Consider the following 21,589-nt stretch of genomic DNA (forward strand, 5'->3'; position numbering starts at 1 on the left):
GTTGTCCAACGGTTCAAAGTGCACTATTGACAAGAAAATCCCTTTGCGTATTGTCCAAGTTTAAAAGCGTGAAGTTGTACAGCCTCTGATTGGACTTGTGTTTGTCAGTTGCTGTTTCCAGTCTGTGGTCAGACATTTGGCAGGCACTGGATGTCTGCCTTTTGGGGTTTAGACCTTTCGAGATGCTCTGTCTGTTTATAGTTTAGCCCAGAGTGATGTACAATAGTCCAGGTTGTTTTGTTTGACGTCTGCTTACTTTCACAGTAATTTTGTAATATGGGTGTATCCACACTGATATGGTTATCCATTCTTGTATGAAATGTATATTATAATACAGTCATATCATAACCATATTTTTCTTAGTGTAATGAGGAACATTGCTATGTGATGCCACTTCCTGTTTGGTCAAGGGGTGAAAGGTTGTGTGCCGTCACTTCCAGTGATGTCACTTGGGGGTGTGGAGAAATGACATCACTTCCGGTGATGTCAACAGAGGTCAAGGGGCATGTGATGTCCCTTCTGCTACCCCTGGCATTTTGGTGAAATGACGTTCCTGCACAAAGAATGTAGAATTATGAAAGGGTACTCTTGATAGATAAGCATAGGTTTTCAGGCGATCAGATTGAGAAACAATGTCAATTTATTAAGTTAATTTCTTGAAGAAAAGAGTAGGAAAGTGGGCCTTAAAAGTCACTGTAGTCCCAAAAAAGGTCCAGAGGGGTATGGCCTCTTCAAGTTATCTTGATTTTTGTCTTGTGGTGCTTTAGCTGCAGGTGAGTGGGCGTCGAGACATTCAAGCCGATGCAACCCCACTGACTGTCAGTTGGCTCGAAGGTGCAGGGATCCCAAAGGGTTGAGTCAGGGTTCAAGACAGTGAAATAAGGGATTCCTATGATTCAGGGTGGTGGTCAAGTTGGGGAGATGATTGGCTCTGCTGGTTCAAGTTGGTGTTTATGAAAGATGATTTTGATGGATTCCAGCAGTTGAGTCAGCACTTAAGTAATTTGCTCTCACTATGTTGAGACCGCGATTGGGCTGTTTGAGTAAATCCACAGCAATGGTTTGAGCTTGCGTCTGTATTGCTTGAAATCCAGGAAGTGGTTTTAAGGTTGCATAGAATGCCAAAAGCAGCATTGGGGGTCCTGTGCAGGCTCTAAGGCATCAGGCGCAGATGATCTGACTCGAAGTTGTTCGAGATGGTGAAGCAGGATTCCAACTGCTTGTGTGCTTCCTGGTCTCGGGGAGGTCCACTCTACAAACTCCAGGGCAAGATAAGTCCATCGGTTCTGCACTCCCACTCACCTACAAGGGATCTTTTTCCTCCAGTGAACAGGAGCCTGGTTCCAGTGCAGCCAGCAGAGAGGCAGGTCCTGGCCTGCAGCAGTCCACCCCCACTGTACCCTAGGGATGGTTAGGGGACAGAGCTCTCCTCTATCTTGGAAGACATCTATCTTCAGCTCACTGACAGAGGACTCTGTAATAGACTGTATCCCCAATATATGTCCAGTGAATTCTTCTTTTCTTCTTAAAAGTCCAAAGTTGAATTGATGAAGGAGAGGATTTCCTCTGCATATAAAGGTGAACATTCACAGGGGATTGGTTGACAGCAGGCCTGCTGTAAGGGATACATTCCAGACTTTTGAAACAAATGCCATTTGCCTTATGACATCAGAACAAGAGTGTCTTGATTGCTGAAAGGCTGGGGTGGCAAGAAGAGGTAGAGAGCACGAACAGAAATCAAGTTGGTGGAACACTTCCTTCAGCCCACCTTTCCCTCCTGGCTTCTCTAACACTGCCCCTTCTAATACCTGCTAACATCAAAGGGATTCCAGTAGTCAACATCCTAGTGTGAGAGTGTTTTTGGTTTAGGAGACCGGCTGGGGGAAGTTCCTGTGCCCTGAGGGAAATTGTTTCATTCCTGCATGAGAATCAAAGAATCAAAGAGGCAGCATCCTGGCTATTGTTCCACATGAGTGTAGTCGAGATAGTTAGAAGAGACAACAATTCACATCAGTCCTGTCACAGATCACCAAGCTTGTAGAGCTGACCCTAGTGTGATATCAAATTGCTGTGGCTGTATAATTGTTTGTTTGTAGCTGTCCCATGCCACAAAATGTCATGGCTTATATTTAAAGATGTACATGCCACCAGACTGACCAAGTCATACAATTATTACAATTTATATCAGAGATGCAGGAGATTAAAAATTACCTCTGCCTGCAGGGACTTTGTGTCTCAGCAGCTTTCATGAATGCACATGTGCCATCTGAACCTGCTCTGTGCCACTACAGAGCTGAAGCTGCATGTAGGCTGTCTCAACAAATGCACATGTGTGCGCTGTAATTTTGGCCTGGAGCATTTATGATGGGCAGTCTAATTAGCAAGCCTGCCTTTTAGCAACAGAATTATCTGCATCATTTTATGTAATACAGATCAAAAAAGCTTCGGCTATTCTGATGGACACTCCCACAAACAAAATATTACACTCTCCAATTTGCATTTCATAACAAAGCACCAAATATTAGAAAACATCTTCTCTTAGAAAGGCGCATGTAAGAGAAACGGAGGGTTCCATAAGGCAGCATTCTGGAGGGATTAGTGAGGTTCTCATGTCTTGAATTTGCTCCTTTTATGCTTTATTGCCTCCAGACATTGACGGGTTAAGTCTTGACTGTCTGAGGTATCAGCACGTTGGGAGAGGAGGTAGAATCTACCAATTATCAATGTCCTCTGAAGGGCTCAGTTTCAGGATCACATTGAACTCCCTGCTGGGGCAGCCTGGTGGAGGAGGGTGAAAGAGCAGGAGAAGGCAGTTTCATATGTATCCTGGACCGTGAATAGTCCATGTGTAATGATGGGAAGGTTCTATGATCAGCGTGAGGAAGTGTGTGCTGCGATTGGACAGGATACTTGGATGGTGTGAGAGGCTGAATGTTGCAGTTACAATGTTGTGCTTGCTTTATAATCTGGCATACTGTGCAATAGATGAGGCAACCAAAAAGATAGGTACAAAAAGTAGCTGGAAAAAGTGACCCTTTTTTGCAGGTACTCAGTCTAATTTATGACATTTAGAATATGCCTTCTTTTAATAGATTGAAAAAGTTGAACAACATGTGCTGTTCATTTCTAGAAACAATAAAGAAAGGCCACCCCTCGCTTATGTTGCTGCTCGTTTTTCTTGCCCATTGTTCACATGAGATGAACATGGCGTAGACATTATTGCTGCTGATCCTGCAGTTGAAACCTTGCTTTCGTTGCATTTTGGTGTTTTGGTTACTCTTTGACTGAGCAATGGTCCAGATGTCTAGAGAACATGGACAGTGAAGGTTAAAGAGGCCTTGCTTGCGGGAGGTATGAATGAAAATGCGAAAACAAACGTTATATCTGCTGAACTTTTTAACAAGGGAAACCCTAATGTGATTTGTTGTGTTATCTCTGACTGTGGTACTAGGGGGAGGCGAGTAGTACTGTCGTTTTATAATTCCTTCTTTTCTTCACAGATCTTGCATCCTTTCGGATTTCCTTCTACCTACCGGATTCATACCCCCCATATGGATTTCTGAATTCATCTCTTAAAATGGCACAATCAGTACACCTCAACCAGAATCTCCCAGGTAAGTCCCAGCGTTTTCTCCAAGAAATGCAAGCAAGGTCGAACTACGCTTGATTTCTTTCTGGTTAAAGTTTTTATTATGCAGAAATGTGCTGTAGACGCTGCCACCTGTTACTGTTCCAATTGCCTCGTCCCACCTTCCCGTCGCTTCCCGGTTTCGGATGTTTGCACACAACCCCATTGTGAAGAATCTTCTGGATCAGTGCATGTTACCTGTGCCGCAGCCTCTACTCTCTGCAGATGGGTCTGCGCTAGATGAAATTGCTGAAAATATAGTGCATCATATTTAACAATTGAGCATTGCAATGAGTACACTCATTACACATCCAATTAGTTCCGGTCCCCTCACTGGCTAGCAGTTAAATTATATTACAATATTAATCGTTTTTGCTGTATGCCCCATACGTATACTGGCTGTAATAATTCTTATTCCCTAGGGGCTGTAATATAGTGTTAGTAACCTGTTCCACAGGCTATAACGCGAGCAACGGCCGGCAGACAGAGTTAAAGGCCCCAGCGAAGCAAAGGTATTTAGTGAGGGCACCGGGACGGTACCCTGGAATAGCCTGTGAAACGTGTTACTAACTCTATTAGCACGCCGGGTTACCAAAGCGGTACCCCGGGGTGTACAAAAAAAAGTATTTTCATTGAATGAAAATACTTTGCCAAGATGGCTGCCATGGTTGTGAAAGGCGGGGCTCCATACAGAGCCCCTCTTCCATTTCCATGGTGGCTGGAAAAGCGAGCTGCAGGGAAGCTGCAGCAGCGGCAGCTTGCCACAATCAGGTCTGGGCCTGGGGAGGAGGGTTGGGATTAGTAAAATAAAAAGAAGGAGAAATGCTGGGTGGGTGTGGAGAAGATGGCAGGACGGGGGAAGCACCTATCGGGTTCCATGGAACCCTGGCTGATATCGGGAGTATCAGCCCATGAACCAAGGAACCTTATTAGCTGCGCCCCCCGCCCTGAGTGCTAATAGTTATTGTTACTATCCAATTTAATGGTATTCAATGTATTAATCTCAGAAGGATGAATGACTGGGTCTTTTCCAGTGAGACCTACTATTATTGTAAATCACATTTCTGGCTGTTCAAGTGCTAGACAAGGGGGACCATGCATTTTAATTGGAATGAAATAAGAGTTTGGTACAATTGTCAACTAGACCTTCCTTAGTAGTATAACAGCGTTTGAATAATTCTGCTTCAGGGTTCTCCCTGAATTTGAGGTGATTTACTTCATTCTGCATTTTTGGTTGAGAGATTATTCCAGACGTTGGCACCCAACGCTGAAAATGTCCAATATCCATATCTTATTACTTTGAAGGATGCTGTGACAAGTTTGCTCTCCAAAATGGATCTTAATTTCCTCACTCTCTGCTGCAGCCCAGTAAACACTGGGTTACCCCAGTGTACATTCCTCTCTCCCCTTCTCTTCAACTTTTACCTGACCCCACTTCCCAGGATCATCCGCTCACACAACCTCACTGGCTGCAACTAGGCGGATGACACACAAATCATCCTGAGAATTCCTAAATCGACCTCCTGCCCCAGCCCGGACCTAGCAGCATGTCTCTCAGACATTGACCGTAGGATGACAACTAACCGCCTCCTCCTGAACCCAGGTAAAACGCGGATCATGGTATGCAGAAAATCTGTTCTATTCCCCCATCCGACTCCTCCCAGGCCCACCTCACCGCCCCTGACCACCAGCACTGTAAAAAAACCTTGGCTGCACAATGGACTCGGACCTAACTCTGTCTCACCACATCAGCAACACATCCCAAACCTGTCCCTTCCACCTCAGGCTCCTGAAGTGTATCCTCCCTTACCTTACCTTCCCGAACAGACTGGCTGCAATTATGCCGATTGTCATGTCCAGACTTGACTATGCAAACTCCCTGTACCTGGGTGCGCCGGCCTAATAGTTAAACAAACTCCAAAGAGTGCAAAACTCATCTGTCTTCTCACAGTGGGACGAAGGGACCACATCTCAATGGCTCTCCACACCCTACACCGACTCCCAATTGGACGCCGGGCCACCTTCAAATTCCTATGTATCACCCACCGAGCAGTGCACAAAACAGGTCCCAAATTCCTACAAGATAACATTACGCTTTACCACTCGACCCACACCCTTAGGTCAAGCACTGCCCTCCTGTTAGTGGTCCCCCCTTCCAATTCAACCAGGATTGGAGGGTCAGCCTTCTCAACCCAGGCGCCAACTTTGTGGAATTCACTGCCTCCCTGCATCAGACACAGCAAAGTCTACATGGCCTTCTGGAAGGCACTCAAACTCGGCATTCACCTAAAAAACTCACAAGAGTACACAGTGAACCACCCGAGCTACCACCACGACCGACACCTGGCGTGGTAGCCCGCTGATTACGGACCCTGTCATAGACCGTCAGGCCTGATGATATCTAAATCCATTACCAGAGCCCTGGCTGAGATATGAAACCCATATCGTAGCAGCACCATGACATTATTCTGTACCTGACAGAATGTATTCATCTGCTCATCCGCAGGAATTCCAAATGTTCTAAGGCCTAAAAGCTATCTATCGAGATGAATCAGGGGTGACTGTGCTAGACTCGTAAAATTTCCACCCATAGCACTCATGAGCTGGATCAAGCTACGCTATCTTGCACTACACAATCAGCCCATGAAGGCAATTGCCTGCTAGTTCTACGCACCTGGAAATCCAAGAGCAGAACCAGATACTGGGGGGCTGTCTAGCAGCCATTCTGTTTATCACATCTACCATTGAATGTATATAGCAAAAATATTGCATCCCATTATAAATCTTCCTCATGCCGTGCGTGTAGAAGCTTTGCAACCAGAATATGGCTTGCCATGCTTGTGTTCACTGTGGAGTACTCGGAGAGTACTACTATATGCAAAATTGGGCAAACAACACCATAGCTCAAACGCCTTATTGCAGCTGCTTGGAGATAGATTCCCACAAGCTGCTTTAAATCCTTTTATTGCAGAATTGCAAAGTTTTTGTACGGCTGGTCTGAGAATCTTGGGTCTTGATGGCAACATACTGGTAAATTTGCCTGATTATGAAAAGATTGTTAAGTAGAAATCTCGTTAATGGGATTTGATTTCCAATATCAAGAAACTGCATCAATATGTTGTTATAAGGAAAACTCATATCAGAGTTTTCTAGGAAATACGCCTTGCAGTTACTTAACTAAATGCTGTAGCATTAATTTAAAGCGTTTTATTTGTACCTGCGTTTTAACATTCTCCCCACAAATGAATACACTAGCCACTTTAAAATCTCTGTCCCCTGGAACGACCTATGTATACAGAGTGAGACTGGTAGACATATATTAACATCATGTACAGCCATGACTGAGATTTAATGGAGAGGGTATGGTCACTTTGTAAGTGTAATAGAAAGTATTCGATAAGACCAATTTTGGTCCACATTAATAGCTGCTCAGTCTCTAGTGTTGACTTCAGCTGCACATGAAATCTGGAATAGGGCCACTAGCACTCAGGGAAAATGAGTTTCATTGTTTTTTTGCTAGCTTAATATGGGTGTGCGGATTTATTGTTTACTGTTTTAACTGTATTGGATATATTTACTATATATGTAGATTTCTTGTTTTTCTGTTTTGTAAGGGACTGTTCTGAATTGATATTTTAAATGGATAATTTTATTATTTTTATGTCTCCTATGCTTAATGTTTATACGAAATTAAACTAATGCATTTCACACAAAAAAATATATATAGCAAAATTACCCACCAATATTCTATCTAACAGAACCAGCATCCCAAGCACTAAAAGCACTTATGAACTTGATCATGGCTCTACAAATATGCACTACACTATCAAACCAGGAAATGCCTCACTTGATAATCCTACAGATATCGAAAATCTCTGTGGAGATTTGTAGAGCAAGGAACATTTCCAGCACTTATTGCTTACTAACCCCTGCTATCTGGGAATGTCCAAGTAGCACTACCCATCGGGGATTCTACTTAGCAAACTGCAGACCAAGGATGCTGCTAGCACCTATGCAGTAACACAACCTTTGGGGCAGATCTACCTGTCACCACCCATCAGTCTTCAACAAAACAATTTGACCCATCAAGAAACAGGGAGATACCATGCCCCCTCGACAGACATTGGAACTTGAGCAGGAACAAGGTCCCCCTGGAAAACTCACAGACACCCAAAAACATACATTATGCTAACTTTTCCCTCTGCACCAACAAATAATAGAAAGCAGCTACACCACTCAATTAATTCGGCCTAGCTGTACACATACTTACACACCTCCACATTCACCTCAACAGTCTCTGGAATGCAGCTATACCCCTCGAAATCAGCCTAGCTGCACACATAACATCTCTCTCAAGCACCAGTGCCGCCAGAATGCAGATGCCATAGTCCATTGGTCTTGCTGCACACATTCTACTGATCTTACACAACCACCGCACCACATCTAGCACTAATATGCAACCACACACCACCTATTGCACACTGGCTGCACACAAACCAAGTGCAACAAACCACATTGTACTAAACTACTCTCTACTGACCGGGACTGCGGTCCGCGAGGGCGTTCAACACCACAGCGCTTAGGAATCATAACAATGGTAAAAAGTGCCATACAAATGCCAAATAACATAACACAACATAAAATAATGAACACTTGCTTTGACCAGTATAGTTGGGCCCTTCCCCCAGGATTACAGGATTGCGGCATCTTGTCCCGCCGCAGACCCTACTCTTGCACAATGCATCAGCCTCATGCGCGGCACTCCCATTGAAGAGCATATTATGGGAAATGAAGAGCAGAAGGTGTGGCATTCTAGCAATGGCAGACCTAGTGTGTGGATCACCGCAGCTGGACGAAGCAGAAATTCCCAGGCATGTAGTCTGTGGATAAAGCCATACTTTATAATTGGCTGAGCCCTCAAAATCTCTGATTGGTAATTCCCACAATGACCACTTAGAATGACACTTTGGCCTCTGGGTATCAGTGCTGGTCTGGGGTTGTTGAAATTGGCAAATCGTCTTTTTGGCAAACCCATGTACATGCCGTTGCAGTAGTTTATCCTCAATGTTGCTCCTCTGTTCTTTTTTGGAGGTGAACCATAACTTAAAATGTTGTAAGAGACCACAGTAAACCACACTAATAATGTGTGTTTTTATGTAGCGCCTTATCCCCGGTGCTATTTGATCATCGCAAGGTAGTGGAAAGTTTTCTGTTGAGGGTATTCGCAGAGCTACATAGGCTCATTTATTTTAGGGGGACTGGGATAGTGTGCGGGAGGGGCGTTAGCCGATTCTGGATTCTGAACCTCACAGCGCTCAATCTTTTTAAGAATTGTATTTTTTTTATTTTAGTTTGCAGCCTCTGTCCTGAGCGCCCGCTGTTCTCATGAGGAATTTTCCTAAAGTGGTAATGCATGCATTTAGAACATGTTTCTGCAGCACATCTGTCCCATTAAGCGCTTTCATCTGGAAAGACGTGCCAGTGCACGACTGGAGCTGAGCAGCTGCCCACCGTAATGAATGCGAAATTGACGAGTAACTGTAACTGGCATATGCAGCGGAAATCACTGTTCTTGTTCGGCTTTATTTTAGACCTGTTGAAAATGATGTGTTTATGAAATCTAAAATTCCCCTGACCTAACTGCGTGGGCCGATTCTGTTATGGAGCCTCACGTCTTGGACCACTTACTGTTTCCAGATGAGTACTGTCTCTAGCACACTAAAGTCCACAGTAGAGGGTCACCAGAGGCCCCGTTCCCATTGCTCTCCCCCCATATGTCCTGGCCCACAAAGCCGGTTTCCACTCAGGCCCTATGACATCCAGAGGATCCGAACTAGCAAACCCGGGAGGGTACCCTCTGTGGCAGCGCTTTCAATTTACATTTTTTATTTGTTGATTACTTCATGCTCCAGCAGAAATGGAAAGCATAATGTAAAAAAACACGTAGACAAGTCGGAATAGTGACAACTATGGGGTGGTCAATATCAGATAATTGGAAACTATTCACAACGCTCCCAGAGAATAATTCTGATCTGCCTATCTGATCGCTGATCTCTAATTTATCGTCCTTCCCAATATTCCCTTTCTTCTAGCTACTAGTTTTGGTGTGCGTCTGATAAGTAGGTATCAGCTTTTCAGAGAAGTAAGGCTCCCACCTTTCGTGAATCCACTGGGACAGTGTGGGCACCCTTGATCTTATCCAAATCCTGGTCCCATTAGTCTGGCGATGGCTGGTAGCCTGAATGTTACATCTCCCACAGCTTGAAACCTAGTATTACCATGTTCTCTGTCTATACATATAAAAGTCAAAAGTTGTGTGCAGATTTGTGGTGCATAGGGTTGTTCCTTATACAATTCCACACTGTTGCACCAAACTGCACTGAATGTTGCATATTACCTGTTAGGACCCTGTAGTCATCACTGCCTACATGAGATTTGGACAACCCACCCCTTTCCCTGGATTTCAGCAAAAGTAAAAATGTGTTTATGGGTTTGTGGCCTGCCGACAAAGCCGTAAACCATGTTCACCAGGAAGGGAAACAAAAAATTTATAAAAGCCGAATGGACCTGATAGGCAAAGGTGAAGGCAGGTAGCATTCCAGAGGTTTCCACATTGTTGCCGCATCAGGTGAAGTTATTTTCCAGAGGATTTTTGCAAGATGGTGCCTGCCGACAAAGCCATAAACCATGTTTACCAGGAAGGGAAACAAAAAATCTTGTTTTTCAACCGGTTCCGACATGAGGGACAAAACTCGAAAACCACGTTTCAAGGCCCTGGGATGCACACTTTCCAAGCTATTTGCACCGTAATAAACTGCACCACGCCATGGTAAGGCGGAACAGCGACCTACAGGATAGTTCAGGCTGGGTATTGCCAGTTGCACCCAGATGTACTTTCGTACTGGTAGTTTGAGTCTCACTTCAGCTGGTATTTCTTCTCTCTCCCTTTGATTCTTGTCAGGTTTCTGAGGGCACAGGGGCTTGCTGCAATCCATGTGCTCTGAAAAAGAAGAAAAAGAGACCTGGCCAGAACAGAGGCTGATATATTGAAACAGGGACAGAAATACATAGCCCTACATATATTCAGACAGTCTGGGGAGTTAGGGACTAGGATTGCTCTTACCTCCCCCATGCCCCTCTTTCTTGACAGGGTCACATCCATAACTCTGTCATATAGGGAAACATATTTCCTAGGCGACGTCCACATAATGTTAGGTGTTAGCCGAATCTCTGACTAATGCATCCACTATAGGGATCTATGTGTGGCCTTATAGGTCACAGGTTCAATTCCCGGCATGGTCCACTCAGCCCTGTATTTGGAGAACATAAGTTCACCCTGACAGGTTGTAATGATGCTATTGACAGATAGCAGATGTTTATTGTTGCCCAATTCAATGGTACTCATTTGTATGAACTCCAGAAGGAAGAAGGAACCAGTCAAGTACGGTTACAGAAAAGGAAAGAGGAGAAGAAGGGACCTTGACCGCCCCACCGACCCCAAGGCCTGAAGGAAATCCAGAGCTGGGCCACGTGTCCCTGGTGAGATAGCTAACTTAATGTGGGCCTGGGCTGCATGCCCAGTGCAGCCTGGGCACCCGCATGGGGGCTTTTGGCCGTCGCGGGGGCCAGACTTGTGGGGCCAATTGTTACAAAGACCCGAGCAGAAAGCACTGCCTAGTCCAGGCCGTCTGTGCGGGGCAGCCTGAACCAGGCATCCCGGCTGTGTCCCCTCTCGGCCCGCTCTGAGGCCAGTCAGGACAGGCCCAGTGCAGAAAGTCCTCCAGAGCCAGGTGTGCCAGGTGGGCTGGGAGGCGGTGAAGAAAGCCCCGGGGTGCTTGGATCTGCCCAGGTGACAAGAAGTCATGGGCCGCTTCATCATTGTGGTCCAGGTGAAGACTACGTGCCTCGGAAAGACAGTTACAGCACTGCGGGCATGGTGGTGAAGGAAGGTGGCGTCACCGTTACAAGGGGGATGCTGCCTGAAGTTAAGAGGATGCAGAGGTGCGCAGTGGTGACATTGGCGCCCTCCGAGGCTACGAGGCTGCCCAGAAGATGGAAGATTGACCACAGGAGCAATGTTGACATGGGGCAGGCGAAAATGGGTGCCAAAAGACATCCAATGTGCCACAGAGCGGTGGTGAGTGAGGGGGTGAGCCCCCAAGCTACGGGGCCACCTTGAAGAAACTAAGAGGCCTTGGGCACAGCAGTTACTATGGTCAGGTCCCCACCCAGGCAGGAGGCCACCCAGCGACTCCCTCAGGGTAGGGGCCCACGCATGGTGAATCAGGGTGGCCCCATGTAGTTGACAGGGCCATCCAGAAGAGGGAACTGTGAGGCCAGACCCCAATGACTGCAGGGGGATACCCCCATACTTCGTGTCAGCAGGGGGAATCAACCACAACGACAGCAAACAAGGTACTGAGAAGGGGTAGCTGACTGCAGCAGTCACCCCTATGGTGCATAATGTATTAGCAGCCTGGTGACTGTGGAGGGGGCAGCCAATCATGTTCCTTGGATCACAGGCTGAAACTGCTGATCTCAGCCTACGTTCCATGGAACCCGATGGCTGCTTTCCCCACCCTGTAGCGCCATCTTCTTCCCACCCTCCTGCTCCCTTCTTTTTTTTAAAAACCCCCCACCCATCTCCCCAGCCCCACTTACCTGATTGTGGTCTCTGCCGCCGCAGCTTCACTCCGTCTCCCTTTGCCGGCCGCCATGGAAATAGAAGAGAGGCTCCTTATGCTGCCCCGCCTTCCAAATCCATGACGGCCATCTTGTGCCAGTATTTTCATTCAAGGAATGGGACACGCACAGCGTTCCGTTCCTTGAATGAAAATACATTTTTCCTAAAACCCTGGGTTTCTGGATCGGAATCCCAGGGTGCTAACAGCCTTAACACCCTCACTGGTGTTCCGGATCGGGTGTTATTAGCCCAGGGGCTCCGCTCGGGCCTTTAACTCAGGCTCCGGGCTAATAATGCCCGCAGGATACGGTGTTAATGCCATATTATATGTGTATTATATGTGTATTATATGTGTAGTATGTCATTGTTTGTTGTTTGTATATGTATGAATATAGATTTAAGTGCATTTTTAGTGTGAGGAGTTATACTGGGTTATATATAGTTATTACTTGGTAGAGGGTCTATGGTATTATACAAGCTCGGAGGCACTCCTGAGATGTCACTCCTCATGGTTATGGCGTATGACGTAGTAGTACATGATATTCTGAAATACAAACTAAATGAAAATCTTGATAATCAAGAACAAGATTCTTCCTTAACAAGCCAGAAAACCTGAGGACGCAACTTTTGACATCTGTAACATTGTGAATCAAGATACAAATAAATGGCTTAAAAGATTAACAATTTAATTGTTTCAAGCATATGAATTACATTTTTATGTAGCCCGGAAGAAGCTCAGCTAATTGGTAATTAATGTGACCATAGATAAGCTAACCACATTTAGTCTAAGAGACATTGTTTGGTGACTAAGAGAAGTTGATTGACTTCAAAAGGACTATGTGATTTAGAAATTCAAATTGTTCATTATTTTTGACAAATTGTTAATTGAGGTATCCCGTAAGAGATTGTGAACCCAAAGTTAGTTACCCAAGGTTTCCCTTGCCAAGCAACTCTGTGTCATGCAAAGCGTCTCGCTGGCGCTGCGTGCCTGCTTTCCTTTGTTGTTGTTCAGAGGAGGAAGCCAGTATGCTGTGGGATGTTTTTACCCATGCATCCGAGCCCTACCAAAAAAAAAAAAAAACTTGTGCATTACTGGCATTGCAAACATCATGATGGCCAGAGCTTCCCAGAAAATGCCCAGGGAAATGCATGAAGAATAGGCTGCCACCCATTTTTGCCGATGTTATGGGCACAGAAGGGCACTGCCTAAAACCACCATTGGACTACCCACACAGTAGCCTGAAACCATTGGGAATGGCAATGCTGATTGCCAAAAGCTACCTAGAACTGTGGGGAATTCATTTTCTTAAATCCCAAAAATGGTTGCATTACCAGTACTCACCACTATCAGAAAGCCGGCGTTTTAAAACAACACCAGACATTTGTGTAAAACTGAATAAATGAACCCAAAGCAGGCCAAAGAAAGACTCACTGAGAGGTGGATACAATGTAAAGTTATATTCTGAAGTGACTTGAAGGTTTATAACAAGACTGGCTGAGCTCTGCAGGTCTGCAGCGGCTTAAACTGAAACTGGATTTAAAATTACCAAAAATCGAAATGTGTAAATAAGCTGAGGGACAGACTTGTGACTGCCACATAGTTTGTCACTGTTAAAATGTCATAGTTTTGAACTTGGAATCAGCATTCCAGCTGCATGTGTAAAAATTGTTAGTTTTATTTGAATGCAGAAAACTGGGTAACTAAAAGTGACAGTAGCTGGGGCCTGGCTTAAGGAACTGGATTCTGCCCGACAACTCCCCCCCAATTGGAATGAAACTGGATCCACAGCAGTTCTCAGGCCTGGCTGCATTCTGAGGGGAGGTTACCCCTCTCTGATTGAATTACCAAGGGACTGCTAGAGACTAAACAAAGGACCCAGGCAGAGGATTTATTGGGGGGAGGCCATAAATGGCTTCCTCTTGAACAATGGGCCTTCCAGGGCCCAGGCAGATGGTTTATTAGGGGGACCGTAAAATAGCTTCCTCTTGGCAGAAGCTGGGAGGGGCAGGGTCTCTGAGCTTGGCAGAAACTAGATAAACTGGTTTCTACACCATGTGACCTGAAAAGACACACCCCTGTTGGCCAGAATATGATTCTAAGAAAGATGTATAACTCACAGTGCGGACTTGTCAAAATTATTTAAATGATACCATAATTCTTGTGAATTTTCTGTGCACGTGTTAAGACACGTTGGGAATTTGTGTGATGTTCTGGGGCAAAACCCCGCTATTTATGGATACTACAGACTCTGCGTTTAAGCTAGAGACATGGGAATTTACTGGAGTATGTAAGGACAGGCCGTGTATATGTGTATAATTTTTAATGAAGAACCAAGGTTGCATAACCCACTAAAATCGAAAATAAGTTGCCATTTTTGAATGCAAGCCCTCAGGAAGAGCAGAGTTTGAACAGAGTATACCTCATGTGATAGGTAATATGTACATGCAATGACAAACCACTATGTATTTGAGAAAAGCAAGGGCCTAAACCCACAAACTGAGAACTCTTCTCAGTAGGCCTCAGCATCCAGCAAACCTAACAGCAGTAGCAGCATCCAGGAGCCGTGCAGATCAGCGCTGGGAAAAAGAGAAAGCTGTGCACAAAGATCCAGAAGCAGTGCTGTACCCAGAGAAAGCAGAGCAGTATCCAGAACCAGAGGCCAGAGATCCAGAGTGACCCAGACCGCTGTTAGCAGAACCAGAGAGCTGACCCAGATCACTGTGAAGGGCTGAGACCAGAACCGGAGTCCAGTCCAAAACCTGACCAGATCCGTGGGGAGGCCTATTTCAAAATATATTGTGAGTACCTAGCAGAACTGTGCAGAACTAATCTCTTAGTTAAAATAATATAATTCAATCTATTTTAATCTAACCAGAACTGCCTCCTAACTGTCACCTGTCATTTGCAAAGCTGTCACCTGTCATTTTCTAGCTGCAAGCTGTAACCTGTCGCTTTGAACTTTTAAAATTTCAAATCCGAAAAAATACCTTTATTTAATCGTCCGCATCTCTGGAACCGTTTGTGCTAGGAACTTGGTTTAACTTTCCACTGAAAGCTTAGAATCTCAGCTTTTCAACATGCTTAGAACCAACTTATACTCCTTATACTTTTGCCGTAATCGTGATTCACGCATTCGCGAATTTTGCCAAGATTCGCGATTTGGTTAAAAATCCAGCCACGTGTGAAAACAGCAGCTTCCTTGCTTTCCTTTGCCAAAAATTCGTTTAACCTGCTAGTTACTCCTAGATCCTTGCTAGAGTGAGCCTGAACTCATATTAACTAGATACCACTCACCCTGAACCTCCTGAAGGGAATTAAAAGCATTTTCAGCATATTTCTCACTGCATTGTCACCATATTCAAAGCATTTTGCCTGTGTTTCAAAACTCCTATCTGTTGTATAAGCTGCTGGGGGGTGAATTGTCCAAGAAAGTGATTACATTGTCTTTTGCTGAAACCCTATCAAGTTATTTTCTGTACTGCATTTTCATTCCACCTTGCATCCATTTGAAACCATAAAAGTATTGTTGCTATCTTATCCATCCTATAACCACTCATCATTGATTATAAAGAAGTGTGCTAGTGCCAGACTAGCCACTATTGATTACTGCTCAGATTAAGTGTGATATTAAATTAATAATTTATTATAAAGTGTGATATATATATATATATATATATATATATATATATATATATATATATATATATATATATATTGTTTAAATTCTCAAATAAACCTTTTAACTTGCAAAACAGAACTACTTCTTGGCTCAGTGGGGTCAGGGGGATTCCAAGAGAGGGGTGTTATATAGGGGTAGTCATCCAGAACTCATGAACTGGACATAAAGATATATCAATAAGGGTTTCCATTCAGTATCCCAGACTAGGCATTGACTTAGCTGTAGTGTTGAATTGAATCCTCTTACAATGCGGAAGCCACCAGAAGACAGTGTGATGCGGGAAATGAACCAAACGATACCCTAATGAACAGGAGGCCGAGGGATGCCGGTAGTGGTTGCCCCAGCAACCCAGAGAGCTTGTCGGACCGCGCATGTGCGAAGAGCCAAAAATTGATTCCCAAGCATGTGCAGGCCCATAGTAATGGCAGCGTCCATCACTGTTGGTGGCCGCACGGCCCGAGGCCACCTCCAATGGGGGTAAAGCCTCCAGAACAGCACCCAGTCCCCCACACATCATCGCCAGGTAAGTGGCGTAACACTCTGCCAAAAACCGTTGGGAAGGTATAGTTTTTCTCCATGTATGAGGATGAGAAGTTGTATTGGGCTGGCCATCATCTTTGACACTCCCTCGGGTAGCAAGACTGGAGGGGCCTTTTAAAACAAGTCTCCCAGTGAAGCATTTTCTTTGCTCATGTATCTCGTAGAGGAGAGCTGTGCTGCAGGTGAGGGCTGCCTCACCATTCCCAGGCCATGGTGGTGGTGACAAGGCTCAGGAGGAGGTGGAGCACCAGACCATGTCAGCGGAATGGCCTGGGTGGCAAGAGCAATAAGTCAATGTCCCTGGCTGCTGAGAAGGTGGTGCGTCCTGGGTGAAGGTACAGTGTGGGTGATGTGGGGGAACACAGTCCGTGAGGCTGCTTAGTGGCCCACAATGAGGGAGTATCTTCACCGGGTGAGATAGAAATGCAAGTGCAAGACAGGGGAAGTGCTGGCCTGCCCCACATGTAGGATGCTGCATGGTCAGACCTGGAGCTTGTTATATTGCCCTGCTCAGAGGGGCTCACACAGTGCACCTCGAGGGGTTGAGCGGGCCACACATCGGGGAGATGATAGATAAGATATAGAGGTGTGGTGTCTGAAGAGGTACAGGGCTGGGCATACCGGAATCTTGGTTGGAGAGACAAAGGTCCTGTACCCTGAATAGGCCCGCCAATGAGGTGAGTGAAATATATAGGGACCCCAGTATGAATTTTCAGGTTATTAGCCTCAAAGCAGGCTGCAACTGCCATCAATTAGACCTATTCATTTAAGCATATGGTGATCTCCTTTTATGGTTGAGAGCCCCACATGTATTAATGTTCACCGGTGTGGCTGACCTAATTCTTGTTGCGTTTTGCTCTGAAGTTCCAACTCAGGTGTCCCTCTTGCGACACTGTGGTGAAGAGCGAGAGTGATGGGCAAGGTGGATCCTAAAATAACATGGCATCTTTTATAACATCTAAGCGTTGTCAAGGTACATGGCAAACAGCAATTAGTAGTAAATGAAATGTATTTAGTAATTAAACATTTTCATAAAGCGCGAGCACGGCACGAGTGCATCTGAGCATTGTACAGTGTATACAAATAGAATCATAAAACAATACATTATCAATACAAACAATATAAACGAAATAGAACAGGCACAGTTAAAAAAGTATATAGAGACATAAGATAAAATGTCTATAAAAGACCTTACAATTAAAATAACAAAGCTACTGAAGATAGGGCAGCTAAAACATTTCAGTCTAATTCAGGATAAATGTTAAAATACAGAATTCCATAACCATGCTTTCAAAGATTTCCTAAACTTAAGGATTTTTGCATAGGCTAGAAGGTAAGGTATTCGAAGATGACACACCGGGCTAGAAAAGCAGCGTTTATCAGAAAAACACGACTCTAAAATGGGGGACTTCAAGGCCCAGTAAATCATGACTACTAAGACCTCTTAAACCCCCCCAAGATCTTCAATTTATCAGCAAGGTAAGAGGGGTTGTACTGGCAAATCCCCGAACAGACCCCTATTGACCAACCAAGTGTTTCCTCTGGCTATTTATTATTAATACTTTGGGCTGTTTGTCGTTATGTGAAGTAAAGCAAAATGTGTTGCCCTTTGTGGAGTTCAGAAAATAGCTGTAATTTATTCATGGTTCATCAAAGGGCAATGGGCACATGTAAGGTACGCATCACTGGGTTTGCCTTAGGGCCATCAATATACAGAACTCTGGGTGCCAGCCAATCTCCTGTTAATCACATTCTTTTGTCACAGGTTGTCTAATGCACTCTCCCCATTTTAGCCGGTTTGGGAAGGGGTGGGATTAAGTGTTCCCCTCGTAGGCTAGCTGGTGAAGGGGCCAGATGTATGGGCAATGTAAAAAAATAATTAGGGCCACAAATCTAGAGTAATGTTGTATGCAACTATTTGTGTCATCTAATAACCATGGCCACCATATTGAGGCCTTTCTGCTTCTGCCACCGTGCCTGGCCAAGCATCTGCACTCTCCACTGTGCAGGTGAGGCCCTTGTGACCCTTGCAGGTGCTCTCTTGGTTTATTTATTTAGCACTGTGTGTGCCTTTTCCCTGGTTCCCTCTCCTCTCTGCCCTGTTCCCACCAACCCCCCTCCTTAATTGGCTGCAGGGGTTTCCAGGAAGCCTTCTTAGCTGCGAGTCCTGGCAGCCTTGCCCAGGGAGCCGACGAGGGGCCAAAGGCAAAGGGCAGCTCCCTAGAGCAGCTCCATCGCCTGCTTGCCCTGTTTGCCCACAAGACTCAAAGCCAGGCCTTACAAGCAACCTGCAACAGCATCACAACGCTGTCCATAGCCTACTTAGGCTGCGAGTTCGTACGGAGCAGTGATATAGTTTTCCAGTTAGACAAACCTGCTGCAACCACTTGGTTATGAACCATCTGTTTTGCAAGATGAAGGCTGTGTGTATCACAGTACAATTTTTTAAGAATTCTGTTAATTGCTCCAGTGTCTAGCACAAGTGTTTGTCCTTAAATTGGAAGCACACTAATGAAGCTTTGCCCTGATAGTTCTCTGATGATGACCATTGGCTCGAGACACATGTCAGCTATGGTTGTTTCAGTTTCATTAAACATACATCAATAAACAGATTTCTGTTTACTTCAGGATTGAGATAATTAGAGAAACCATTGTATTCCAACAGAGAGCTAGACTTCTAACCATTTATGATTTGTGACTTTATCGTATTGTGACATAAGTGCATTTTGATATAACCCAGCCCCCTTTTTGCGTGTATTTAATTTAGGAGTGGCCCTTGGACCTGGTCCTCTCATGGTTTCTAACACTGTAGCCTTTATTCAGTAGTATCATTGTTTGAGTTAGCTCGCACTTAGGTAGGTCCAACTTCTCTTGCAACAACAACAATGTGAGTGTCGCTCATCCACTTGCAGAGCCATTAGTGTAGTCTTTAACTCCTGCATGTAGTCTCGCCACTGAAATGTTGCAATCGGGTATCCTGTGACCATAGGCTTCATACTGTTTTCTTCTCCATTCCTGCATTTCACAGCCACTAGGTCTGCCCGCCACTATATGTTACTGTGGTACAAGCCTCTGCTGAACCGAACTCTGACTTAAACTGTAACTCTGAGGTGGACTCAACTGCAACTGAGTAAACCCTGCATTGTTCTAGCGACTCATCGACTTTCTAACCATTCAATCTGGCCCCTCCCAGTGTGTAGGTTCTCTTTATAGAGTTTCCTTTTTGCTGAGCATAGCCCTGTATTGCATTTAGTTTAACATGTAAGTGTAACCATGTTTTTAGCCCGCACTGCATTTAACTGTAATATTTGAATATAGCCAGTGGTCTAAATGTTTGAAAAGTAGTGGAACTATGTTCCCTGCTGGCCTGCCCCCGTTCTCCACAAGCCCCATCGCCAAGCCCAATCCCACACGCAATACAAATCCCCAAACAAATACGGCTGCTGTTTACGGGAATTGTCAGTGCACTGCCCTGAATTGCAGGTTTAAACTTCTTCTTATAATTTTATTTTAAAACGAAACCTATCCGTAATGTTTTTTTTATTAAAATAAAAGTATAGGAACAGCGCTCCCAACCGCTCCCATCCACTTTGGCCACTGAATAGCCCTGCAATACTGACTGCTGACCATTTACGTGTAGCCCTCTATTACATTTAGCTTAACCTTTGGATATACCCTATATTGCTGCTAGCTGAATATTTGAGTGTAGCCATGTATTGCATCCAGCAGGGCTGTCCTGGGGCCGCAAACATGTCGGATTTTCAGGATACCGCTCAATAATATTCATGAGATAGATTTGCATACAATGATTCAGAATGTATGTACATTTTCCTCTCATGAATATTAATGAGGAATATCCTGATAACCCTGCCTGAGCATTCGAGTGTAGCCCTATATTGTATCTAGCTGAACATTTCAGCGTAGACCTGTATTGCATCTAGTTGAATATTTGAATATATCATGCCAACTAACTCACAGACCAGAGGGGCACTCTGCCAAACCAGACGACCAGCCACCCCTCATCACCCCCCCACTACCGACTCCCCCCGTTCTCTCCACAGATCCTACCCTCTGGAGGAACACACCACATTACACCACTCTTTTCCAACTACCCACCCCTCCTGAACACCCCCACACTGCCCTCTAGAGGAACGCACCCCACCACACCTCTCCCATCTAACCTCCCCACCGTACTCATTCCCCCCCACACTGCCCTCCCTAACCACCATGGCCTCCAGACCCCCCTCCACCTCAGCCTTCCCATCCGTAAGTGTGGCCTGAGCATCCCCTCGCTAACACCCCCTACTCGGCAGACCCGCCAACCCTCTCATATACACCACAGACACCCAAGAATCCCTTCAAACACAGAATCTGCAACACCCATACCATATAATCTCTGCATGCCTCTCCTTACTTGCCTCCTTCATTCCAACCCACACCCCGTACCCACACAATTCCTTTGCCCTCCATCTTCCCCAATCCAGTAAAGACCCTCTATAACAAATCCTTTAATACATACTCCCCCAGCAACCCCAACATTCCCAGGGAATTCAGCAACCCAACATCATCTCAAACCTCACACCACCCCTTTTGCTCCAACTCCACCCTCCGACTACCTGTTTCATTGACCCTTTTCACCACTTTGCACCCCCAGCAGTACACCCAACTCCTCTGAGAGTCCAGCGAAAACTCCTTCACACACTTCCTCCTCCCCCACACCTGACTTTCCCCCAAAGCCCCACACATCACGAACACTCTTTCCACAGACACCTCTCCCACCTATGCACGCCACAAACCACTGCAAGACCTCCGCCGGGGTATCCCCTCCAATACCTTACCATCCCATACAACCCCCCCACCCCATCCCAGCCGACCAGCATTTCAAAGGACCAACCATCCTCTCCCTTCTTCCCAACTCTCATTCATTCTCATTATCGCCAGATCTGTCGCCAAAAACAGACACAGCATAGTCGACTTCATCACCTCGGAAAATCAAGACATCCTGTTCATCACAGAAATCTGGTTCTCTGACAATTTCCAACCCATCACACATGCAGC

The 21,589-nt window shown here is 45.3% G+C and overlaps 1 protein-coding gene across 6 annotated transcripts in view; it reads left to right on the forward strand.

Moving 5' to 3' along the window:
• The window catches only part of KANK3 (KN motif and ankyrin repeat domains 3), a 394,677-nt gene that overhangs the window by 260,663 nt on the left and 112,425 nt on the right, over positions 1 to 21,589 (forward strand). For all 6 annotated transcript variants that reach the window (XR_011303986.1, XM_069649701.1, XM_069649700.1 and 3 more), the window contains one exon: positions 3,501 to 3,614. Coding sequence is in view for 5 of the 6 variants with exons in the window: in XM_069649701.1 (XP_069505802.1) it covers positions 3,578 to 3,614 (37 nt within the window). In the remaining variant the exon portion in view is untranslated. The remainder of the gene's footprint in view (positions 1 to 3,500; positions 3,615 to 21,589) is intronic.

The sequence above is a fragment of the Ambystoma mexicanum genome, chromosome 1p, assembly GCF_040938575.1.
Source record: "Ambystoma mexicanum isolate Mex_15411 chromosome 1p, UKY_AmexF1_1, whole genome shotgun sequence".
Lineage (NCBI taxonomy): Eukaryota > Metazoa > Chordata > Amphibia > Caudata > Ambystomatidae > Ambystoma > Ambystoma mexicanum.